General features: G+C 36.0%; 1 protein-coding gene across 2 annotated transcripts in view; it reads left to right on the forward strand.

Moving 5' to 3' along the window:
- Positions 1–1953: 1953 nt before the first annotated feature.
- The window catches only part of CSRNP3 (cysteine and serine rich nuclear protein 3), a 185893-nt gene continuing 160178 nt past the window's right edge, over positions 1954–27668 (forward strand). Inside the window, exons 1-2 of one of the 2 annotated variants that reach the window (XM_070241979.1) lie at positions 1954–2073; positions 18472–18642. In XM_070241979.1, coding sequence (XP_070098080.1) covers positions 18495–18642 — 148 coding nt within the window. In that variant the 5' untranslated portion in view covers positions 1954–2073; positions 18472–18494. The remainder of the gene's footprint in view (positions 2074–18471; positions 18643–27668) is intronic. The other variant, XM_023623064.2, reaches the window with a different exon arrangement.

Here is a 27668-nt window from a genome sequence, read left to right on the forward strand (position 1 = left end):
CACCAGGCTGGCCCCGAGTCTGCTTTTTTAATTCAGATAAAGGACTTCCTTGGCTCACAATTTTGAGAAGCCCTACCCTAAGGGCACTCATCCGCTCTCATTGCTTTAACCACATCCTAGATGATTTCCAGATTATGCTTACACCCCAGATCTATCCCTGATTTCAGCTGACTACCTAATATTTCAATCTGAATCTTCAAAAAATTCAAAACGTCCAAATTAAATATTATTTTCCCCTCCAAACCTCTTTTTCTTCCTCTAGCTGAGATAATGGTGCCGCAATCTAACTAGAAGCAATGTAGTTAGAGTTTATGCCCAAGGAACACTTGTCTGCTGAGTTGCTGACCTACAGCACACTTCGCATAAGAACTTGGGAGAGCTTGCTAAGATGCCAAGTCACAAATCCTCAAATGCTGATTCCTTAAGTCTGCAGGGCGGCCCACAGATCCGCATTTTTTAACGTCTCCTCGCAGTGATTCTAATGTAGATGGCCCCCAACCCCCACTTTAAGAACTGCTGTCCTAGGGATTCCTCCAGCTGTTCCCAGCAGTAAGGTGGGAATAAAGGGTAGTTTAACCTTCTCTTTATCTCTAGCAGAGTCTCCCAGAAGCTACTCCAAAATACGGTGCAAGCTAAGTAAAATCAGCGCGCATTCATCTAAAGTTGGTTTCAGGTCAAGTCACCAGCCACTCCCCTCCTAACAAGATTGACACCCCTAAGCCCCTTCTGTACAGTTATTGCTGGACTACCAATGATTTGCCCTTATGCCAGTTACTTTGGGAGCTAAAGAATACTTTCTTGGTGCTTCTCACTTTTTTTCTCCCTTTGGTCTTATTTCCATGAGGACTCATTACTGATTTAAGAAATTTAATAGCAAAGCCTATAAATGTCTCAGGTAGAGAGCACACACCTCTAAGGTGGAAATAAAATCATTGTTTAGTCTACATCTCCCAAGGAAACTTTTTTGGACCACCTCCACTAGCAGAAGCTCAGTTAATAGCGCTCTTTATCATAAAGAACCATGGTTTGTATTATATATTTTGAATTAAGAATACAACCTGTACATAGTTTGAATTCTTTTTTAGTCCCAGCCTACCCTCCTTTAAGCTGTGAACAAATTTGCTTTGTTGCTTTGGAGAACTCTAACCTGATGTTTTCCTCAATTGTCTTCTTGTACATATTATGCTTCTTAGTTCAGGAGTGAAATGATTTTGCCCAAGGTTATTAGAATAAAATTGAAGTTCAATTAGTCACTTTGAGACGTGGCAACCAAGATCTCTTTTTAATCTTTAACAAGCTCCATTATTCACACAGGCAAATCGATGTCGACATTTAAGGAATCTGAAGTAACACAAACCACATAACTGAAATATTTGAATATTCTAATACTCAGAATAAAATGTCTTTTTCATAATAATTAGGCTCTGAAACTGGTTTAAAACGGAAACAGTGCCAAACAGAGATTCAAATGCAAATAGTAGGATACCTCAATGTAAAGGGTCTTGATCCATTTTAATTTTATCTCTTTGCAAACTGAATATACAAACTGAATATGAATTATCTTGATGTTCAGTCTCAACTTTTTCCATCTACATATCAAAATGTACAATGAGAAGATAAATTTTTTTCACTGAGGAAGATGAGTGGGAGCTGCAAAAATAGACAATTTACGTAGGTTTTACCATGAGCGTTTTGCTTTGATTTCAGGTTGGAGAGGCATTGATTAGCCCTATTTTCCTAAATCCAAAGCAGCACATTTTGCTTCGGGTGAGTTCGTCTGAAGATATTTTCCATGGTTTGCAGCTATTCTTTGAAAGATCTTTCACCTCTTTCTTCCCTCTCCATATTCCATTTCTCGCCTCTTTTCCTCTCTCCCAACTGCAAGGATTTGTCCTCTAAAAGAATGAGGGTGGGAGGGAACAAGGGATGGAAACAGAGCAGGGAGCATGAGCCCGAGAATGCCAGGATCTGGCTTTTGTGATTGGTTGGCTGCTGCCTGATGGATAGGACGAGGGAGGAGTGAACTCTTCAGTCTGCTCTGACCGAGCCGAAGTACAGAAACCATATTTACAGGTAAGAGCAAAAAAGAAGAAAAAAATTCTTTTTCCTCAAAAGAGAATGCTTCTCAATTCTTATTGACACAATTTTATGGTATGATAATTATTCTGAAGTCATTTCCCGAAAGCCTGTCACTTTCATTATTGAGGAAGATTTGCAATGAGCTGTTCTTTCTGCAAAATCCTTAGCTCATAAAAACACCCGAGGCATGTCTTATTCTGGATAACTTTCTAAGCAAGTGTTATTGAAGCAAAATTAATAGGTAAAATGAGTCATCATCTGTCCTTTTTTGTTTTTGTTCGATCTTATGTTATTGGGAATCAAAGGATGAGGAGAGCTGGGTAAATTCCACAGGTCCTGAGAAAATGGGGCTTTCTCTGAATATACAGTATTTAATTTCCTGTGATGTCTTTTAATGTTTACAATATAATAAATGGTTAAGGAAAATAATTTTTGGAGGTTGTAGACTCTTTGCGCTAATTTAGAATGAATGATTCATGTGCATTTAAGCCCTTCTGTTTAACTTACTGCTCTTGATAAATCTCATGCTATTGAGTAGTTGTATCATTTTATTTAGTAAATTGTAAGCTTATATGATAATTAAACAACTGTCTATATTTGCCAACATGCATGGGGCCGTTCTCATTTTAAAAGCTCAGAAACCTGTTTGTGAAGGATTTAACATTGCTATAAAAAATAGCATCTTAATAGGCAAGTTTCAATGGTAGTTTTATGTATCAATCAAATATATCTAGACAAGAATTCCATCACAGCATTTATATTGTTGGTAATATCCCGAGGGCAATATATATATTTTTTTAACAGCTCAAAAGTTAAGATTTTACTTTACCAGTTGCTTATGTCTCTTAATATTATCTCTTATTTTCCATGAGGGAAAATAGGGGAGAGTTCTAAATATGTAGGCTAAACAACACACTTACAGTAAAGACATATAAAAAAATAATTTTGCTCCAAGTCATTTAATTATTTTAGTTCATAAATATAGGTCAACTAAGGATGGGGGAACTTCATTAAAATCTAGCTTCTTTTTAAAAAGATTGTTAATGACTTGGGCACATTGGCAATCAATGAATACTTGTTGATTATGATAGTAAAATAAAAGCCTTTCAATGATTAAATGATTTGTTCATCTATTTTTAAAATGTTTCCTTTGAATGAATCACAAACTAATAGGAATGCGTATGCATCATTTCTAAGGATTTTTTTGGACTTGTCTTTGCTTTTTGTTTTTGTTGGAGAGATGGATTTTGTCTTTGAATAGCAGACAAAAACCTAAAAGGTCTTGCAAAATTTAAAAAAGGGGACGATAAACCTCTGAATATTGGGTAAAGATTATCTAAGTGAATGGAGAGCTATCTTAAATTTCCTAAATGTACTAAATATAGTTAATAGTATGTTTACACATGTAAGTGTCACATTGACCCAAGCAAATATTCTTTCATGGTTTATTTTGTACTATTTCTAGATTTCAAAAATCATTATATTTTACTGAAATGTTGCCATGCTTCTAATTATTGATGAATTTCTTCTGATCTTGGTTTTTAACACAAAATGATAGTAGAAACGAATCCACCTCCTAGACTGGAATTTAAGGTGATACAGATATTCACCTCCTGAAATGTGTTGGAGAAAATAAGTCCAAGCAGTTATATTTTTTGGAAATTATAAATTCCAAGTAAAGCTACCTCCAAGAATGAAGGGGAATTGATGAAAATTAGAGAGCAGAGTTCCACATGGTTTTAAATTATTCTGTTTCCTTGGCAACCAGCTGCTGCAGATGCATTTTGCTTTCTTTGGCTAAAAATATCATCCTTTTAATAATCGCTAAGGGAAAGGTTCTGAATAAAACCAGAGTATATTGTTGCTGCTTTTTATAATTTCCTTAGTGATTCATATGTTTTGGATGAAAAGTAGACAAACCCTTTCTCAATCAGCATTTCCTCTCATCCACTGGCACATGTCTGCATGAGACAGCTCCGGGAGATAACTGTGGTAGCTTTTACTGCAGAGACTACAGGAGAGAGAGAGAGGGAGAAAGAGAGAGAGAGAGTGTGTATGTGTGTGTGTGTGTGTGTGTGTGCTGGAGTGAAGGCAAGAGAGAGGAAAAAAGCATGAAAGAAAACAGTTAAGAGGTTCCTGTCCAAGTGAAGGATGAAACAAGGCAAATGAAAACCATGTAAGGCTGCTCTGTGAGAGATGGCCAAGCAAGACCATTTGTTTTTCCTTTAGTGCAAACATTAAGATTCAAATGTAGGTTTTAACAGAGACCACTATATACAACTTTGTCTCCTTTTGCACAATACTTTCTTTCCTCTTTCTCTTTATATTTGTAGTGATTAGTAATTTATTGAATAAGAGAATAAATTAAGAAACAGTTTTCTTTAAGATTTTATTTTTCCTTCTTCTCCCCAAAGTCCCCCAGTACATAGCTGTATATATTTTTCAGTTGTGGGTCCTTCTAGTTGTGGCATGTGGGACACTGCCTCAGCATGGCTTGATGAGTGGTGCTAGGTCCACACCCAGGATCTGAACTGGTGAAACCCTGGGCTGCTGAAGTGGAGTGCTCAAACTTAACCACTTGGCCACAGGGCTGGCCCCAAGAAATATTTTTTAAAGTATCAGTCATTTTAATCATTAAAAAAAGCTTGAAATTTATGTTCAGGCTATGGACAGCGAGGAAGATTAAATACATGTTTTGACATATTAGATTAAGAATTTTTTTAACTTAATGTCCAGAGCATGCTTCATTAATGCAGCCATGTCCTTACCTTTGTAATCTATCTCATATATAAAAAATTACACATTGCAGCAACCTAAAAACTGTTTGTTTTAAGATTATATTTGAAATTTAATACAGATTATTGTAAAGATACACATATACTTTTTTTTTAATTTAAAACCTTTTGCTTTTTTTTGGAAATAAAAAATTCATTTTATGTGGCTTTGAAATAAAAATCACATCTATCATCATATTTTACCCTAGGCACTTTCTTAAATTAAAACATTTCCATTATAACATTTTTTTTCTCCTGTATTTGGCGAGAGGGAAAATCATCATAAAGCTGTTACACTTTTCCTACTTTATTATTATTCAGATGAGATTCCTAACTCTATTTTCTCTTTTACCATTCATTTAAACATTCTGATGTATACTTTATTTTTATAATGTTAACCTTAGTCTATTAGATTTAGTGTTAGCAATGTAGCAAATAAGGTACTACATGCTTAAACCATGTTTTAATATATTTAATATTTAGCCAATACATTATTTAAAGTTAAATTGATTTGATATGTCAGTATGTTATTTTTCAATAAGAGTTAGGATAATGGGAAGTGTTTAGTTTTTATCAATTAACATGAGCAAAGCACTTCAGGGGCAGCACTTTCAGCATTAACACAGGTGACATTAAAGAGCAGGCTAACAAATCAGATAGACTAGTAAATGGATTATACAGCCTGTGCAAAAACCTTTACGTCAGGCAAAATCAAAATTATCAAGTATATTTTTAAATAGGGTTTTTTAGTAGTGTCTCTTTACTGCTTCATACTTCTTTATTTGCTAAAAGTCACTTGCTAGATTCATAGGTGAGTTTACTTGGATCTCTTATGTCTCACAAAAATGGATTCAGTAAAATGAATTATTAATAGCTTCCCCTATAACATAGGTAGACAACTCTATGTCTGTAATGGAAATATGCTAGTTTGGCGAATAACCCCTCATTGCTGAAATTAGAAGGGTGAGATTTTAGAGAAATGGAAATTACACCAGGGTAAGAAAGCTTGGGACAGCTTTCACAATGCGGAAATTGTGCTATGGGTAATTCGAACAAATGAGAAATCGAATTAACTTTTGTACTATGGTAGGCCATAACTCAAAATATTATTGATCAGAGTTATTTTTTACTTCGTATAAATTTAATACCTGATAATAGAAGACTTTTATAGGTATAGAAAGGGTGTTGGTCCTAAGCAGCATTATTACTCTTTAATTACCATTTTGTGAATCAAGGAGCAAGGACTAGATTTGATTTTCAAGCTAATGATCACATTTGGCTGTTTCACATATCTCAATGAATCAGTTGGGATCCTTCAATTGCTCAGTCAGTTGTTTAGGTCTGTTATAATAGACTAAAGTGTTGGACCTGGAAATTGTTGAATGTGCATGCTCTGAGAATACAGACTCAACATAACTTTTCAAGAATTTAATTCAAGATTATGATGACCTTAATAAATGTCAGTGCTAATTCAGAGGCTCACCCTTTAACAAGAAAACTACTTGATGCAAGATCAACTTTGCCATTCATTTTAGTCTCATGGCCAAAAAGGTAAATAGTAGTCATGTGATTTATTTCCAGAGTCTTTGTACTTCAATTGGATGAGCTGAACACATTATTTTCCAATTCAACAACAAAGGGTGGTGCACAAACACATTTCTATATTTTTCCTGACTCACATGCACATTTGAAACAATATTATTTATTTATTTATTTTTAAAAGATTGGCACCTGAGCTAACAACTGTTGAGAATCTTTTTTTTTTTCCCTGCTTTATCTTCCCAAATCCCCCCGGTACATAGTTGTATATCTTAGTTGCAGGTCCTTCTAGTTGTGGCATGTGGGACGCCGTTTTAATGTGACCTGACGAGCAGTGGTATGTCCACGCCTAGGATTCGAACCAGCGAAACCCTGGGCCGCCACAGTGGAACATGCGAACTTAACCACTCGGCCATGGGGCCAGCCCCATGAAACAATATTATTTTAAACAAAAACCACCAACTACCAGGTGAAAGTAGTTCTTATACAAATTATATCTTTAAACAGTATTGACTATAAAGTCCTTTGGCAAATACTCATTTGATTCTCATGTATCCCCTTTGAATATTTTAGTCTTCCCTTCCCCTTGAAGCATAGAACTGGCTTGTAGAACTAATTCCTTCCTGGATTGTTCATTTTACCTATGACAGAGGTAAGTCTCAGAGAGGGATTCCCACAATGATTCTTTAGTGGGAAACGGAGCATTTGTTTCTGCAAAATAACAACAGCCATACACTATGTATTGGGTGTAATGCATTAAATACTGGATGAAAGAAAGGCAGAGATTAGGAAGGCTTTGGAAGAAGGTGAAAAAGCATGGGGTGATCAGATGGTCCCCAGACCACAACACAGGAATTTTAGAGTTGCACAGAACTCTCCACTTAAGTCCTGCCCTTAGCATCCTGTGAGCCTGATTATTTAGACTTACTGTCTCAGTCTCCTTGACTTTTTGTGTTTGCTGTCAGGGTCAAAAACGCATTTTGGTTTTGTTTTCTAAGTGTGTGTTGATACAGTTAGTTGTTGTCATGTTATGGATATATCACAGGATATTTAATAAATGAAGCAAATACTTTCCTAAACAGGACTCCTGAGTGTATTTACAAAAATTTCATTTCCTTTTCTATCCCAGCTTAGGCTAGCCATGGAAAATCAATATTTGTCATCAGTCATTGCCCAGGTAATACTGGTTGTAATGCTGTCAGCATATTGAGGCAGAAAGGGTCTGGGAAAGATTTCCAAAAGTTATTTAAAAAAATTATTGCTTTACTTTCTCAAAATTTCTCCTTTGTAGCTCCTAAAACCTATACTTAAAATTTTCTATTATTTGGCCACTGTGCTATCTGAGTTGGTGAGGGGCCTCAAGTAGACTCTCCCATGATGCCCACCGAAGTCCCCTTGGGTTGATTGTCAGAAGAGAAACCGAGCTTGGGGACTCCATTATAACCTTCCACATTCCGAGATCTTCACACAACTTATGGTCAGGGCCAACGAGAGCAGCCTCAGGGCTACCTCAGGCCTGTCCTGTGCTCCCTGCTCTGGCTTCTTGGTGTGGTCATTGCAGTCACTTCTTTGACCTCTCTATAATCTTTTATTTAACTATCTCAATTATAATTCTGGGTGGCAGAGGGTTTCCTTTATTTCTGTATCAACAACACTGAATATGATGCCTGATACATATTATATGCTCCAAAATTGTTTTGCTGACTGGATAAATAAGTGAATAATCTTGTTAGATAGTCATCGTACCCTTTTCTTGTTCCCTCCCAATGACACACACTCATTACCTCCTAAGATGGTCCCTTCCTTTCATGTGCTTCTCTGTTAATGCTCTTCAGTGTGACAACATCCACATAACATAAATGTCATTAAGCCAGGTAAATTTTATACTGCAGACTTTTATTGTACAAACTCCATTTGAGCCCCCCTAGTTTAACAGGGGATTTCATCTGAATACATTCCCCATTCCGTGACTCCCTGCACTATGCTGTTTCATTATCCTACTGTTCTCTTTCTGATACACACACAGACATCATCATAAATTGAATCTATGGATTAATTGTAAATTAAATGTAATTAATTACAATTTTTAGATTAATATGGAATATAAGCAATTAAATAATGTTTGTGTAAGAAAATATAGTAATATGTATTTTGCCAATCTCTAAGTGTTCTCACACATATACTATTATTCGATGAATCCCCACTCTCGAGTTAAAGTTCTTCAGTAACATTTGATAAAAGTTAAAATTTCTCAGAAATGTTTTTCTTCTGCTCTGGCCTCACTTGCTGCCATTTATATTGTGTTCTGGTGGACAAATCTAAGCAATAATCCTTGGCAAGTGATAATGCTGAATCAGCTACCAAGAAACCAAAGTTGCATGCTGAGAGTTAATATACTCATTTTCCTGGGATTTAATGTGTCTCAAGGTAAAGGGAAGCAGATAATATGAGCCTGGTGGAAGTTTCAGAGTCTACCAGAGCCAAGTAGAAAAAGGGAATGTCATGCCCTAATGTAATATCTGAGAATCTGAAGAGAAAGAGTGATTGCTAATTTACAAAAAATGTGCTCATTTATATTGGGACTGCACTGTGGTATATATATATATATATATTTTAGGGATATATGTATATACATCCCTCAAATGGACGATTTAGCCAGCTAGTAGCATACCTGCTTCTAGAAATGCATACCCTGAGCTAATAGAGTATTGTAATTTTGGGTTCCCTAACAGTTCTTTAGGCAGTACAGCATAATAATCAGTGGAAAGCATAATGGACTTTGCAGTCAGGCAGTATGTAGTTCAGCTCCCAGACACGCTATCTTACTGCCTCTATAAATTTGGGCAGGTTACTTCAGCTATATGAGCCTCTGTTTCCCTTTCTGTAAAATTCAGTTATCAACCTGAGTGATATTGTAGATTGACAGGTCTGGATAGAACACTTTTCACCACAGAATTTGGGACATAATAAGAAATTGTGTGCAATTTTAGTTGTTATTGCTAGTTATCCTTTTCTGTTTATAAGCCAAGAATGGAAGGAGCAAAATAATACTCAGGGTTTTCAATGGCTTCCTAAGTATTATCACTTACTGAGGGATTTTAAAAAGCCATGATTGGCTAGCTTCTTGATTGGAGAGTTTTTCTATTTTTCCATGTTAACTGCAATTAAATCATTGGACTTTAGCTGGTGAAGTTAGCATTGTATGAGATAGTGTTTTTCTATCTATCTTATGTTTTTATAATTGTGAAAACAAATCCTAAAATCATTAATGAATAGCAATGGTAGGACCTTCAAAATGTCAAACTGGTGAAGATTTTTCCAAATTGAGACATAAGTTCTGAGAAAGGTTATTGAATAGTCCATGAAAAAAATATTCTGTGGTTAAATAACCGGAAGAATCTGGACAAAATTTAAACAATACCCATTCCTGCAGAGCCTTTATTATGCTAATGAGCAGTGAAGTTCTCCACAAAGGGTAGATAGTATTCAGAATTTTCCAGACTTATTTGGTCATAGACCTCCTTTCCAGTGCAAAGCATCAACTGAAATCTTGTGGATCAAGTTTGGTGTATACTACTGTAATCATTTTTAAGACATATGCATACCTATTACCTCTTGAAGAATCTCTAACTCAAAGGCTAAAACACAGTCTATGTTTTTATAATTTTTTAAACATAAAAGTAATTCCAATGTTTCCAATATAAAAACATTTCCAAGATTATTCAGTTCATTACGTGTTCATTCTTCATAAGAGTAATATATTCATGGGGCGGACCCCGTGGTCAAGTGGTTAAGTTCACGTCCTCTGCTTCAGCTGCCCAGGGTTTTGCCGGTTTGGATCCTGGGCGCAGACATGACACCAATCATCAGGCTATGCCGAGGTGGCATCCCCCATGCCACAAGTAGAAGGAGCCACAACTAAAAATATACAACTATGTACTGGGGGGCTTTGGGGAGAAAAAGGAAAAATAAAATCTTAAAAGATTTATTAAAAAAAAGTAATGTATTCAAATTTTATTTCCTCTCTTTTTCCATGTTTTGTTTTTAAACTTTTACAAATCAGAATGTATACTTAGGTTTCAAAATATTTGCTGCCAAAAGAGCCTTACACCCAAAATACATAAGTTACATTCTAAGCTTCACGTTGCTCAATGATAAAGAGGTAATACTATTTATTCAGAGTCATTGTAAGTGCAAATGAGAAAATATAGTCACAAAATTTAGTTTCTAACACCAAATAAGGACTCAGCAACATTATTATGATCTATTTATTTAAAAGAAAAGCGATTTATTAATGGAGAAAAAAACATAGAACATAATGGACAATATGAAGAAATCCCAAAGAATTCTCATTTAAACTCTTTGAAGTCACCTAGATATGAAGAGGATTCATGACCTATTTCTTCTGCAAAGGTAATGTAAAAATACTAAGAATCACAAACCAAAGTGTCCTCTTTATAGCTATAATAAAATGTCTCTAAACACAATATTCATGTATACTGAGAAAAAGAATGTTAAGTAACTTAGAAAAACACACATGTACACACTAGAAAGGAAACTCATTAAGAATAAAAAGAGAACACATGGGGAAAAAAGTTCTGCTTAACAAGTATTCAAAAAAAACCCTTTTCAAGCAGTAAGATACCTTAAGAGTCAAGGAAGAGAGTGATGATGAAAAGTCTGATTTCAGGTGCCAAAACACCTGGATTCGAACGCTGCCCCAGAGACTAATTAGCTTTATGATCTTGGCCTCTTCAACTCACTTTCTCTGCTCTAGTTTTTAAATTGAAAGTGGTATTAACAATAATGCCTACCTCATGTAAGTGATGAGGATTACGTGAGATGATATATGTTGTATTAGTTTTCTATTGCTGTGTAACAAATTACCACAAATTTAGCAACTTAAAATAATGCACTTTATTAGCTTATAGTAACGCAGGTCAGAAGTCCTGCATGGTGTAGCTAAGTTCCTTCTCAGGATCTCACAAGGCTGAAACCAAGGTGTTAGCTCAGCTGAGTTCTTGTCTGGTAATCCTGGAGGAAGATCTACTTCCAAGTTCATTCTTGTTGGCAGAATTCAGTTCCTTGTGGTTATAGGACTGAGGTCCCTGTTTCTTTCTTGCTGCAGCTGGGGCTGCTGTGAGGTTCTGGAGGCTGCACAAGTTCCTTGTTACAGCAAGCTTTCCATCTTCAAAGCCAGCCATGGAGAATCTCTCTTGTATTGAATCCTTCTCACCCTTAATTTCTGACCTCTAGATTTAAAGGGTTCACGTAATTAGGTCAGACCCACCTGGATAGTCTCTGTGTCAGGTCACTGATTTGGGACTTTAATTACACATGCAAAAATCCCTTTGCTACATAATGTGAACACAATCATGGGAGTGATATCTCACCACATTTGCAATCCTGGGGTTATGCAAGTAACGCACACTAGGATGTGGGGGATCTTGTATGCCACCTTAGAACCAGCCTAATACATATGTAAGATACTAGGACAGTGCCTAGCACAAAGTAACCACTATATGCATGTTAGCTATTATTCTTTTTGAGTATCTGAAAACCTCACATAAATTTAAAAAGAAAATAGCAATGCCACAGTAATGGCAAGGATGTGGTGAAATGATAACCCAATGCACCATTAACGAAACATAAATTTGTAGAAACATTCTTCCAGGTAATTTGGCAATGTGTACTGAAACCTCAGGACTTCCATTTCTAGGAATTCATCCTAAAGATATAATCAGAGATATACACAAAGATATATGAAAGAAAATGTTAATTATACCTGATTTATAATAATAAATACTTAAAAAGCAACTAAGCCTCTCCCTTTAGAGTTTTAGTTAAATATCATGGAATAGCTTTTCAATGAAATGCTGTGTAGCCTTAAACACAAAATATAAAAATTGAATGAAACAAAAACATGTGGTTTTGAAAAATATTGAATGAGAGGGAACATTCTCATGTTGTAAGTGGAGAAATTATATTTTACAAAATTGCACATATGGTATCTGCGTGGTCATGCCAATCTATCAAAACAACAAGGGCATCCTAAAAAAAAGACTTTGTATCATCTACCCTCATTTTTTGTGCTGTTGCCATTCATTCAATTCCTCAAAATGCAAATAGTGTATCTGGTCCGTCACTCCTAATTTATAGCCCACCTTTCTACTAAACTGGCTAAATTACACTCTCAGCCAAGATTTTAAGAGTATGGCTTTTGCTTTGTTTTAGCTATAATGTAAGGCATCTGGAACACATAATACATACAAATGAAGGATGTAGAAGTTAACGCTTAGTAGGAAAGCACGTACAGTGCACATTCTAACACTATAAAATAGCTATTATTCACTCCAGTTTACAGGTGAGAAAACCTTGGCTCAAGAGAAATTAAGTAAATTGTTGAAGAACTGCCATTTAGGAAATGATGAAATCCGGTTTTGAAGCAACTGGCATCACTCTTTGCATCATACCATAATCCTGATGGTTCCTAGGACTTTCTCTGTTTTTTAAAATCTCCCCAGGATTTTAATGATTAGCCTCATCTAATCCCGCTGCGGTGCGCATCACTCCGTCCCTATACCGGAAGGCAAATTAGTGGCAACAGTGCAGATTGCTTTTGTCTCCTAAACTTTTTCCACCTCCAGCCTCTCAGATCTTCAGTTTCAAATTAACAGATGTGTTTTAATTGGAGGATCCAGATGTCACCATAGTTCAGCGTAAAGCAATTCTTCCCATTTCTCTTTCAACCCAAAGGGAGATGTCCCAAACTCCATAATTTTTGGAGCTAGCATTTCTCCATAGACCCTAGAACTCGGCTAATTTCTTCTATCTCTTGCTCTTCTGCAACTAAATTCTCAATAAAACTTGATGCCCCGATCTCTCAAGTCACTAAATTGTTCATTTCTCCTTTGGGAATTTCCCTCCATCTGTCTCAGACTTTCATGTTCTACTTTCCCTCCACATTCCCAGGACCATTCAATCTACTTTTACTTTTATTCACCTTTATTCTTCATCCATCACTAGCTCCAACAATCTGTTCTCACTCTTCTTTTAATTTTTGCCAGTGGACCTCTGGTGTCAACCCAAGCCCATGGTCGTACCCCAGCTCTATAGGAAGTATCCTGGCGGGGGGGGAATGAAAGGAACACCAAAATACATACATGGTTGTGCAGGTTTACTAGTTAGTATATCTGGGCTCCCTGGCATCATAGTTACATTATCATAAAATCAACCATTGGATATTTTATTCTGTAAAACTTGCCAAATAATAACAAATATTTAAGTTCTTGGAGGAGATCCATAAAAGCCCTAAACTATTATTTTTAGAAAAACAATTGCCATTTGTAGAAAGGTCAATTTACCTAAGATTCATGGTAGTTCTGACCTCAAAATGGAAAATTATATTTTTGCCTTTACATTTTTTCAGTGATCTGTCTCGATTTGATTTCTCATTACATCATAAATTAACATAAAAATTAATAGCTTATTTTCTTCTCTTACTGTTAAATACTAATAATCTCTTTTATCTTTTGAGTCTCTGGGTTGGTATAAAAGTATTAAACTGTAATTTTGAACATTTTAATTCAAAATCTGACTATTTGACTAACATACAAATTGTAACTATTTTCATATTAGGAGCAGTATTAAGAAAATTATACTAGGGACCGGCCCTGTGGTTGAGTGGTTAAGTTCACCTTCCGCTTCAGCAGCCTGGGGTTTTGCTGGTTCGGATCCTGGGCGCAGACATGGCACCACTAGTCAGGCCATGCTGAGGTGGCGTCCCACATAGCACAACCAGAAGGACCTACAACTAGAATGTACAACTATGTACTGGGGGAGCTTTGGGAAGAAGAAGAAGAAGAAAAAAAAAAATTGGTAACAGATGTTAGCTCAGGTGCCAATTTTAAAAAAAAGAAATTATATTATTTTATGTACTTCTCAAAATAAATTAGTGGATATAGGCTCCATAATCATAAAATATTCCCATTAGAGAGATTAAAAAAAACCTAAGAAGTCTCTATTTTCTTGGACCTAGGAAACACAGGACCTTATTAGTGGACCCTGAACTAGAATTCTAAAACTTTTGACCTCTAACAAACACAAAACAAATATCACATTTTTTTCGGTGCTTAAAAATATGAATCAAGTCATCTGTACTTTCCTCTGTCTGCTAACAGTTTCTTCCAGCCAAGTACTCTCAAAACAGCATTTGGTGTTATAGGGTGGACAATATTGTTTAGGATTGCTTTCACTTGACTATGTGGATGGAACAAACTCAGTCAAGGACATGCATAATAACTCTGTTCTCCCTCAGTCATTCTTCCTTTCCACCTATAACCCCAGACATCTGAATGGCGATAGCATCTTAATCTGTCTCTCCACTGACCTTCCCCTGCATGACTTCACTGTCTGTTGCTGTGGCAATGATTGCAACATCACAATTTAGTACTACAACCAGAGCACACTATCATGTAGGATGAATCTCTCTTTCTGACCAACACAAAGTAGAATGAATCTCTCTCTCTTTCTCTCTCTCAAGTGTCTGCTGTGCTTTGGGCCATTTTTTCCCATCCTTTTGTTGTGTATGATATTTAATCATACAGTTCAATCTGCCTTTAATGACTTTGTGCAAGATTCTTTAAGGCCACCAGGAACTAAAAGTATAAATGTGAACAAATCCACACAAATTATTCACATCAATTTCATGTCAGCTAAGGGAATATTTCCAAACAATTTCCTATAACTGACAAGCTTAAGGTATATCAACATTTAAAAAAATCTGTCAACAGCTCTCGGTCCTTAGGAGCTTTCTAAAATCTCCATAAGTCAGTTGAAGATAAGAGTCTCTTCAACCAAATAATGGTTACATTAGGTCACCAAGTGACTTTTTAAGATGGAGACTGCCTTGCTTTCAAACAAGGTCAACCCAGAACCAGAGTCCTATAATCCTTTCAGTAGCAGGCAGTGGTTGTATATTTGACGTTTTAAAAATCTTGAGTAAGTAACTTTAGGGAGGATGGTGGGTAAAGTGGTTATTAACTCTTTGCCTCCATTTTCCCAAAAATAAGTAAATCCTTGATAGCGGTCACCATCTCTATTTTCCCTCTTGTTTACCAAACTAAAAGATTTATTCCTTTAGTGTGACAAAGGAAAGTTTCATTTTTTATTGTTAATTTTATTCGCCAAAGAAATACCATAAACTGGCACAATGTATCTGAATTGGTCCTATTTGAAACCTAGCAGGTAAGATGGCCTCTAGGATCATAAAATAATTGGTAAATCTAGAGACAATAGTTCTAGGTAAAATTAAGTACTCACATTATCTTGGGAAGCACTTGACTTGCCCTTCCCTTCTAACTTCTTTCTAAATTCTTTCCCCTCAAAAGAAACTAGTGACCTCTCCAGCCCTCTGATTGGTTAGGTTTTCTGACTTTAACTGTTTGTTTGAGCTGCTAAATCCTCTTTAGGTATCTTCCTTAATTCTAGACCTTTCCCTTCTCCCATCAAATGGACATTTCCTTTACCGTAGGCATTCTGTTTTCTTATGAAATAGCAGGCTAATCAGTGCCACTTTTAAAATATGTCAGATCTTGTCACTCCACAGCTTAAGCCCTGTAGTGGCCTCCATCTCACATGGAGTAATAGCCAGAGTCCTCATAGACTCCACACAATCGAGCCCCCGTATCTGTCTAACCTCCTTGCCTACTGTGCTCAGCCCCTCTATTCCTTTAGCGCGGGCTGCTCTTCACCCACATGTCAAAATCTTTGGCTCCCTCACCTCCTCCACGTCTTTATGCCACTTTCTCACTGTGACAACAGCTCACCAATCGATTAAAAATGGAGTGTTCTCTATTTGCCAGACTTATAGTTGCTACACCACTTAACTGTTTATTTTTCTCCATAGCACTGATCTCCATATGACATACTAGATTTTTAATTGACTTATCTGGTTATTATTTGTCTACCCCTTTCCCCAACAACACCCAATAAGTGACCACCATCAGAGGAAGGAATTCTAGTTTTTCTGTGTTGTTACTTTATCCTTCTCCAGCATCTACACTAGTCATTGGTATATGATAGAAGCTCAATAGATGTCTACTGAATAAGTAGTAAATGGCCCCTAAACAGAGGGCAGAAGACAAACAAATTCTTTTCCATAGGATGGTGTGAATGCTGAATGAGGATACTCAGACTCCCTTTCTCAACAATCTGAACAAAGATCTACTGAAAGAATGAGCCCATTGGTGTTGTCAATTGGTGTTCAGCATTGTGATTTTCACAATGCAGTGAGGTAGAGGCAGGTCTGTCAGACACCAAAGCCATGAGTTAGCTGGGGACATGAGGAAGCAGAAAATACAGAAACAGAGAAAGCCAGTCACCAGAAAGACCTGGAACAAATATATCCTAAGGAAATGTAGCTACCAAAACCAAGGGAAACTATGAGATGAATGAGGGGCACAAGCAGGTGGTCAGTCCCATGGTTGCTACGTTTTTAGAAAGTCACTCTAGTTATACTTGTTCCTTGCTACCAAAGGGAGTAGATAGGACTGCTATGCTGAGATTTGATGGCTTAAGATGTCACTTCTCCTTGGGAGAAAATATCGTGCAGGTTTCTTTTGTAAAATAAGTTTGTTCTCCCTGATGTATCTCTAGCAAAGTCATTTCAGGTGTTTTGTTGGGCTGATGGGGAAGAGAATGTTTTGATTGCTTAGTCTAATCTTTCCAAGTCACAGATATGAACCATTCTTTGTCTATTTTGTAAAGCCAGTCCAAGTTGGGTTTTAAATTACAATGTAATCCAAAAATCACTCTTTTAATTTTACAAAAAAACTATTAAGGGAAAGGAGGATGGAGCATGTGAAATCTAAGGATGTAAAGGACTGCTTCTGAATGTGGATGGGGCGTTGGCCAGATTTGGAGTGGATGAAGTTTGGAAAGCATGAAGCCAAAATGGCCTGGACCTGAGGAGCAGCTTCCCACTTTGGCCTAGGAATGCATGTCTGGTTCAATTACAGTTCATGCTACTTACTACCTACTGTCTCCCTGGTTGTGAGACCACTTATCATTGTTCCTATGTTATCATTTTCCTTAGGGTGGAGAAGTATTTCTTGATACTTTCATTACAAATAACCATAGACAAAAGAGAAGACTAAGATGACTTCATGATTTTATTAAATCTCATCTTTTTTACTCATTGAAGTTGCCTGCCATTATAGGAATTTGTGTTTGCAACCACTGAGCACCTCACAAGTTACTCTATAGCTATGAAGAAATTATTACTCTCAGAGGTTTAATGACTCCTCTAAATTGACATTATCAAATTATTAAAAATGCATCAGCTACCTCCGACTGGCTTTCATTGACCATGTTGATACAGAGACTGAAGAGACTTAAATTAATATTTTGTCCAGTAAAAGATTTAGGGAGTGTGGTTTACCTTGTATAAAATCTATTCAGCCAGCCTCCTTGGCGTAGGACTCAAGTATTCCCTGTGCTTCTGCTGAATTGACTGGAAACATGATAAGGCATCTAAATTCTGTAGGTATAGCCATTCCTAGCAACCAATTTGATATTTGATGGACAAAGAGCCCCAGGAAAGTAGATGCCTTTGTACCTGAGAAAAAAGAAATCCCAAGCAAGATAGACATGCCCTAATCAGTATGCTCGGAGTATGATAGCATGCAAGTGAGTGATCTATTTCATTCTGAACTCTGGCTCTGTCAATGACAGTACACGCTTTACTAGAACAAATCAAATAAATGTATTTGACTCCTGTGTTGACGTTTCAAAGCACTGAACCATATTTCCTTATTCGGCACTCTGATTCCACATTCTTAATTTTGACTTTTTCTCATAAAATACTGTTGTCAGGATGAGAAAGAAAATAACAATGAATCAAGGTAGAATTGTTGTCAATGCTTTAGAACATTATGGAAAGAATAATTTCTGCATGGATAGGATAATGTGGTAGATGCGGTTCAAAAAATTACAGCCCTCAAAACATGATTTGGAGACCTTGACTATGCAATCAGTGGTCAAATGTTTTATTGCTCTGTTGGCCCCATTCCTGTTACAGGTACATGTGACAGCGCTGCAGCTATGAGTGGAATTTTAAAGGGGAAGTTTGAAGAAATTGACGGCTCCTCGCCTTGCTCCTCTGTGCAGGAATCAGATGATGAAGTTTTTAGCTGTGACAGTGCTGACAGTGTTGATAGTGTCAATCCGTCCGCTGCTAATCATTTCACTGGTGAGTACCTGAAGCTGTATTTCAGGTTGTACTCCAAATAATTTTGTGTGATCGATTCTTGGAGTTTCCATCTTTATCCATTGGCTTATATCTGCTCCCAAGTTTTTCATCATACCAGACTTATTTGCAAAACACGAAATCATTTTGGTTAATTAAGTCCCAGTTGTACACTCCTGTTCATTTCAATGGCGTCTGAAAGGCAGAAAGGAGGCCAATCAAAAGTAAGCAAATAACAAGTGAAAATGATTTCATACGTGCCCTCAGCTGTCTGAAAGATCCACCATTTCGAGATCTAATCGACTGAGCTCTTTAGCATTTCTAATACTGGTCAATGAGTTGTGGAATACTCACAGCGCTGAGTACAACACATTCACTTCTAGGTGAGAAAAGGATGTTCGCTTTTAAAAGAATCCTGCTCTGAAGTCGAAGATTTGAAAGCCCTGAGATTCTATAGCTATTTGGACACCAATAAACCTCAGACTCAAGGCCAGGTTAATGCACTACAGTAAGTGCAGCTTTCTGCACGCGTGTACTTCTCCAAGCAGTTGATGTGAACAACGTGTAGCTTAGTGAGATATGTTCTAACTTAAAATTCTAGCCATTTCAAGTTGCATTTTTTGTAACAGATGCACATAAGAAGATTTTGAAATAGGTGAATCTTTTCCAATGTCTCTGTGTCCATTCAATCCCAGTCATTAGGGGAGGAGGGATTTCCAAATTATTTTTTAGAAGAGTTAACATCATGCAAAACAAAACTAAACAAGGTCAATTAAAGCCCCACAACTTTACCCTCCTCTTAGAGGGTGAAGAGTATAAACTGCCTATTAAAACAGCATTCCATAGGTAGGGGTAAAAATTATCAAGCACAAAATAGAGGTTTGTGTTTTTCCCCACAATAGTTTTTTCCAGCATTATTTTTCTGGGGCATTTGTGTTTGGGGATTTTTAACTCACCAAAATAGCCTTTTAAAATTCACACTAAAGTTCATACAGTGTGGCTCTGTGATCTCCTAAAATTTCATTTTTAACCCTCTTCTCCTCACCTTCAATAATTCAAAACTTTGTTTGGTATTCATGAATTCTCCCTCATCATTTAGAATAAAAATAGGTATAATTTTATAAGAATGTTTAACCTCTGTATTATTCATCTCTTGCCTAAAATAGAACTTATTTTTCCTGAACTTGTAGGAAGTATAAAAAAGTAAGGAGAAAATGGGAAACACTTGGGAGAGGGAGAAAGCCATAGATGTTTTGAGAACAAGATTCTCTAGTTACATAGAGGGATTATTGTCAGTCAGTGGATTTGGGGGAATCTGTTTTGTTGGGATCTTTCTATAGTCTTTTAATCCCTTCTTCTAAGTGACCGAAGCCTGTGGAAGGCACACATTTGTTGTCACCCGTGGTGCCTATAAGAGCGCTGAGCATTGAATGATGCTTAGACTTCTTTATTGAGTGAATGGATTAATTTTAGACAATTCTTTTTTTCCACACTTTTTTTGACAAATAAAAAGTGTATATGTTTAAGGCACACAAAATGATATGTGGATATACATATGCATTGTAAAATGATTACCACAATCAAGCTAATTAACATTTGCTTCACCTTGCATAGGACCTTTTTCTTTTTTGGTGGCAGTGAGAACACTTGAGATCTACTCTCTTGGCAAATTTCAAGTGTGGAATACATTATTTTTATAATTTCAGGCAATTTTCAAAAACTAAAGAGAATGAGTCCACTGGATATCCTTATCCTTAGAAAAGCAACAGTACACATTTCAATTCAAGATCCTCAGGAGCAGCCTATCAAATACCTTTTCTGTGTACCTTGGAGAGCTCTCCTCCAAGCCTCAGAGCACTGCAAGAGCTGTCCAGGATTTCTCTACTTTTTTCCCTTTAGCCACTACTGAAAAACATCATTCTAGACCTTATCTCTTTGCGACACTACCTCACTAGGGCAGCACAGCACTTTCCACACTCCTGTGATTTTGTTGTTAAACCTCCAGCATACTTACAACCTCCCTGGTGTCTATGCTGCTCCTAAAGTTACAAATTGAGCCTCTCCTGGAAAAATCAATTGCAGGACTTCTCTATGCAAGATGCCTATTGATTTCTATGGCTTGTGAGTTCACAAAGTACCTATAATGTTCATTTAAACACCATCAGGTCTTATAGTTGTGGCTCAGGATGCTTTCCAGATGAAAGTGATGTTCCGGAGGTTTAGAGGGGTTTTAAAAATTGCAGGTCAGGTACTTAGCATGAGCATCTGCACAGTTGCCTGGAAGTGTCGAAGTGAGTGGAGAGTGGTTTTATTTTGATAAAATAAACTATTTGATAACTATTTTTATATTTGGTCATAACTTTTCTGTTTCATCACCATTTTAAGAGTCTGTGGAGGAGGAGACAGCCACTGTTTACAGAAGTCAGGCTAGTACAGAGAGCAGCTGCCAAGTCTGATTAGCTTTTTCCAGCACTGCTGTTAATGTACTTTTCTTTGTGAATTTTCAAGGGTTTTGAGGGAAATATTTACTGATACTGCTCTATAAGGAAATGGTTGATATGCATCGTTGAACAACTTGTAATTGAATGTGTGATCACAACCATGATTTGGATACGCAGTGGGGAGGAGGGGTAAGGAAGAAAAGATGGAAAATGCGATCTACGGGATACTTCCTGTTACTGTGAGCCTGATCTCAAATATAAAACCTTATTGGTTATTTTGTAAAGTTGGGCAAATTGAAGAAGAAAACCCATTTTAATTCTTTTTTTTTTTTTTTTTTTTTTTTTTTGAGGAAGGTTAGCCCTGAGCTAACTACTGCCAGTCGTGCTCTTTTTGCTGAGGAAGACTGGCCCTGAGCTAACATCTGTGCCCATCTTCCTCTACTTTATATATGGGACGCCTACCACAGCATGGCGTGCCAAGCGGTGCCATGTCCGCGTCCGGGGTCCGAACCGGCGAAACCCGGGCTGCCGAGAAGCGGAACATGCAAACTTAACTGCTGCACCACCGGCTGGCCCCCCATTTTAATTATTTTTGAAAGGATCCAATGCTCTGTATATGACAGGGTAAGGCAAAAACAATCGTAAGAGTCAACCCTCATTTCAAATTTAAAGAATATTAGACCTAGCAGGGCTTTTGAGAACATCGAAGCTGACTCCTTATTTTGCTGAGGTGGAGACTGAGGCCCAGGGAGGGTGACTTGATAAGAATCCAAAAGTGAGCTAGTGGCGGAGGACGTTAGCGTAGATCCCTGGGGTCTGCCTTTCCACTAGACTGTGCTGCTCCGTGATGGGGCTGCTGCGTCACTGGCACTAAGTAGAAGGACCCAGATCATCAAGTGAAGGACATGGCTGTATCTTTTGTGCCAGCTCTTCTTAGAACTAGAATGAGTTCTTCTTTGGGTAAAGGTAATTGACATCTTACCTCCTGTTGTCTTTTATTTTTTTTCCATTGGTTTCTGGTGAAAGTGCTAATATCTCCTTGCTGTAATACAGTGCCAGTGATGAGGTTATGAATAAATTCAATAAGCTAAAGAAATAGTGGACAGAGAATTCAATTTGAGTGTGAATGAACAGTTTCTCTTGCCCTTTCTGTAAGTAAGTGACAGGGCAGGCTGTTGAGACTTTCCCTGTATGTCACTGACTTTGATGGAAATATCTTACAGCGAACATGTTGTTTTACATTTACATGAAGGAAATTGGTTTGTCTTGGTGACATAATGCTACTTGTGATAATGTGAAAATGTTACAATGAGAAGAAGGTGAGATGAAGGATGCAGTATGCATCTTTAATGGCAGCTGACAAATAGAGGGTTATTTCATTTACTTTAAAAGTAAAACCTTTGTACGTTCCTCTTTTACCAGAGGGGTGAATGGGCATCCTGGACTCCCTGAAAAAAAGATAATGATATCTTTCCATGCCTTGAACTGCAGGACCCTACATTACTTGTTCAATAATTCAAGACTTCAGAAACCCACTTACCTTGCATTTCGATTAAACTCATTTAGTCACAGCTTCTGACTGAATGGAGTAATTATATTCCATTTTGCTGGCTAGGTACAAAATTGGCTTTTACATTTGCTTGTTTGTTTTAAGCCCTGGAAAATGTAACTTAAATTTGGCTTTAAACTTAAAAGCACAATTGGGCTAAATTTCAAATACAATTTTATATATCGATATCGTAGTGAATCTAGAAAAACATTTATCATTTGTGGTTTTAACTCTGAGTTAGCTACCATAAAACAGTAAATAGAAAGGCAGTCCTGGTGGTGTTAATGGGACTGTTTCTTCCCTCTTTCAAGGGCTATGGCCCTGTGAACATGAGATCCGAAATACGTCATAGAAATTCTTCTGATTTCCCACATCTATTATTTACTCAGGATGTCTATAGGTGGAATAGATACTGTAGCTATATTTCATAAAGAGTACGAGAATTAGAGTTGCTATTAAATATTAAAGACTCCTTCACATTAGTGAACAGAATATTTTCATCTGGCAGTGTAATTTGTTTACAAATATTTTTTAGAACATTTGGCTTTTATAAGTCCCTTGATAAGAATCACATCCTTATTTTGGGGTCACCTAGTTGTGCGCAGGGGCAATAAATAGGTGATTGCTCCACTGCAAAATATCGTGAGTTAAAAATGGATTCCAATGAATTTAGGTGATTAAAATTCTAATAACCATTTTCAGAGTACCATGATCTTTCGGCTTTAGTTTGAATACCAGAGGTTGACTAGCTTTGTACTTGTTGTTTGTAATGGTAATGATGAAATTATAGTGCCTGAAGCAAATGTCCTTGTATTTCTCAAAAGATTTTAAAATTCACCATGCAGATCAGGCAAGCTGATGCTTTCTGACAGCTTGAGGGAAGTATATTTGTGTGCATGTGAATGCAGAAAAGAATTAACCTGTGCCTGCTAAAAAAAAAAAAAAAAGCCAGTTGGTGCTATTTCTGAATTGGCTGCAATATTTAACCATTTCACTCTGGAAAGTACATGTTTGCACTCTGAAAATGTTGCTTTTTTGTCTGAGGAATTTGGGAATAAACTGGGAATGTTTCAGAGCCACTGAATTGATGTGCCATATGTTTTATTTGTTCAGCTACTCGCTCAGGCATGAACTAGAAAAGTTAAATATCTCAAATTTACTGAATTCTTTTGAGGGTCGGATTAAGGGTAAAAGCATAGTTTTTAAATGTAATGAAGAAAGAGCATTCATAATAAATATAATAAAAGATAAATGTTTGATTTTCAACCAAAGGCCAACACATGAAAACTAGAAAGGCGTTTTCTTTCAATGATATTTAATTTTCAAGTAGAAAGGTATTTGTAGTGAGTTAAAATTGAAATGGATGCTCAGTTTGTCGCATTTGTTTTATCTTATCTCACAAATATTATAATAATGGAACAGTACTAAAGACTGATTTATGTAATTTACAATTCTAGGAATTTGAATGAAATGTATGAAACCTGATTTGTATAATGAACTATTAAATCACCTTAAGATCCTTAATAGATATCTGCAATGGTCTTAATTAGCACGACAAAAAATAACCCCCCAAAACCAAACTATTAAAATAATTTCCAGAGCACTGTGAAAGCTGGTGAAGATCCTAGACAGAGTGCTAAAAGCACTAAATAGTCCTCACTGAAAATGAGTAGTGGGTCTTAGTAATTGTGACATCGTGGAGACCTGAAGTGCTTGCAATGCTGTATATTTTCATGCTATGATTGGATGATGATGTTAGTGGATATACTGTAAGATGAAAAATGCACATATTTTAGTTTTATATTAATAAAATTACTTTTAAATATTCACAGTTTAAAAAATACTTAAATATTTCAACTTAAAGTTTGCGCTAATGCTTACAACTTCCATGTTTTAAAAAATGTATATACAGGCGCCGGCCCGGTGGCATAGTGGTTAAGTTCACATGCTCTGCCTTGGTGGCCTGGGGTTTGCGGATTCAGATCCCGGGCATGGACCTACATACCACTTGTTGAGCCACACTGTGGCAGTATTAGACATATAAAATAGAGGAAAATTGGCACAGATGTTAGCTCAGGGCCAATCTTCCTCACCAAAAAAAATTTTAAAGTCTATACTTTAAATCCTAACAATGCCATTGTTTGGAGTATTTAATTCCATCTTTGAGGAACTTGGCTTGGAAGAAATAATGACTATTAATTTTAAACACAGTTAATTTTTCTAATATAGCTTGTTATATTTCATAATTTCCCCAAAGATGCTGTCCATTATCTTCTTGCTATATCAAATCTGACTTCTGCTGTTTGCTGTTTCTATGACAACTATCGTTTTAGCTTGGAGAAAGTGGTACATATTTCAGATTTATATACATTTTCAGATACACACACACTTTAAGAAACTTTTACTTACCAAAAGAATTGATGATTACGCTGACAATTATAGTAGTCATTAATCAGTACTAATATTAAATGTTATGCTAAGATCATGACTACACAAAACATATATCATACATTTGACCTAGATTTTTAAAAAATACGCATAAAGCTAGAGAGACTACAAAAAAAACACCAAGAGGGTAAACGTGACTAAGTAATTTGTGGACACTAATAAAGGAGCACATGTATTTAAAACTTCTCCTCAATATGAAATAAACAAGTGTTTTGATGAAAAATTTTAAAATGAACGGAATCCAAAAAGGATAAACACAGCCTAAATAAACATTGCTATTTTCAACAAAATAGCTCTTCCTTTTTTAGCATTCACTAGCTTTACAGCTAGAATATGGAAATGGTTGAAATTTATAATTGCTATTGTTTTAAGCTCGTTGATGACAAGGGCTGCATCCTATATTTCCCCCATGCATTGCTTAATGGCAATAACCATAATAGCAAGCTTTATTGAACATTTTATTATTCGCCAGTCATTGTGCTAGATGCTTTAAATAAATTATTTCATTTGATTCTCATAATGTTAGGTCCTAAATAAGTTTATTTTTGCTTGGCATGTTCATGACTTTTCTAAAAAGATATGACTTAATTGATCAAATGATTTCTGTTATCTTCAACATGTTATGAATGAATTGAAATAGGCTAATTGTATAGAAATTAATTAAGATTGTTGGATACAATTAGTCTTCTTCAATAGGTACAGATCCATAGAAAAAAATGTTTTCATGTCAGACGTTTGTGAAGTTTCCAATTTATGCATACAATATTGCCAGTATAAATGAAATCACTCTCCAAACTCCCTACACAGTTTTACCGACCTTTAAATTTGTTAGTAAGGCAGAATTCAATATTCTAAGATTAAAACATCGAAACATTTTGAATCAATGTATTTAACATTTATTTATTTAAAAAGCTAAATGTATAAAAAAATTAGCTTTAAGAATCCTTTTTGCAATATTTTTTCTTAGGATGAAAAATTGTATAGAACCTGTACAGTATGCAATTGGTTAAATAATCTATGGAAAACCACACAATGCATTACTGTGTGGCCAATAAAAACAGTTGAACAAATATATCTATTGACATAAAATATACTCACATTAATAAAGAAGTTTGTAAAACTATATTAGTTTCATCCCATTTGCAAAATCTTGTGTATGAGATATGAATGTAATAAAATTCAGAAGTAGAAAGAAAACACATATTTCCTATAGAAATATAGAAAACCTTAAGAGAAGTTCTCTCTGGACAGTGGAATTATGGGTAATTTTTTAATCTATATATTTCTCATTTCACAATGTCTATATATTTTCTCAATTTATTTTCATATATTTTAGCCTAACAAGACTTATTGTGTTCATTCATTATAATAGCTTTCTAGAATTTTCAGGAATATCATTACTGCTATTGTGACATGCTTGTAGGTAAACCTTAGAATGAATTCCTAAAGATGGAAATCATAGTTCAAAGCGTATTGCTTTAATTGCCCTCTAGAAAGCCTTACCAATTTATATGCCCACTTCTGATAATTGAGAGCCTATTTCCCCAACATCTTGCCAAACTAACTTGGTATTCTGTGTGTGTATTTGTGTGCGTGTGTGTGTGTGTGTGTGTGTGTATGTGTGTGTATGCATATTATGTACATACATACATAGATACCTTGGCCAATTTGGTAGGTAAAAACTGATATCTCATTGATGTTCTAACTTGAAATTCTCTGAATACTAGGAAGCATAATTATTTATGTGTTTGTTTATTTGCCTTTGTGTGTGTGAATTATCTGTTTTGCTTCTTTTTTATTATGATAATTTTTTCTTTTATTGTTTTATAATGTTAAGGATTATTTAGTCAACACATATGCAATAATATCTTTCCTATTTTGACATTTGTCTTTTAACCCTGTTTATGGTTTCCATAGGAATTTGTTTATGCAGTCAAATGTATCATGAATTTGGCCTTTAGGAAATGCTTAGCAGACCTTAGCTGCTCCCAAGATTAATTGCACGCAAACAATCTCTTCTAGAATTTCCATAAATTTCTATCATATATTTAAATCTTTAGACCATTTGAAAATTATTTTGTCATGTTGTGTGAAATAAGAAGATAATTTTCCAGTTTTCCTAAAATAATATACTGAATAATATAATGTTTCCTATTGATTTGAAATTCTGTTCTTATCTTGAACTAAATTCTTACATATAGTAGGATCAGTGTCTGTGGTTTCCTTTCTCTTTCATGATCTGGATGGTTATTCCTAAACCAACAATAGTCTTACTTTACGACTCTATAGCGAGTTTTATTATCTCACGTAGGAGTTCCCAATTTTTCCTAATCCATTTCTATGAATGGAAACACAACACACTACCATACTCTTTAAAGACTCTGTAAGTTGCTCTCACATGGTTATTATTTGAATTTTAGAAGAATGTTGTCAAGTTACCAAACAAACCACTGCTATGCCATTGGAATTACATTAAATTTATGGGTTAATTTGGGCCACAAGGCAGATTGACATCGTTATGATATTGCCTTTCCATTCCAGGAATGCCAGATATCTTTCCATATTGAACTGTTATTTTACCCACAGTACAG

The sequence above is a fragment of the Equus caballus genome, chromosome 18 (assembly GCF_041296265.1).
Source record: "Equus caballus isolate H_3958 breed thoroughbred chromosome 18, TB-T2T, whole genome shotgun sequence".
In the NCBI taxonomy this organism is placed as follows: domain Eukaryota; kingdom Metazoa; phylum Chordata; class Mammalia; order Perissodactyla; family Equidae; genus Equus; species Equus caballus.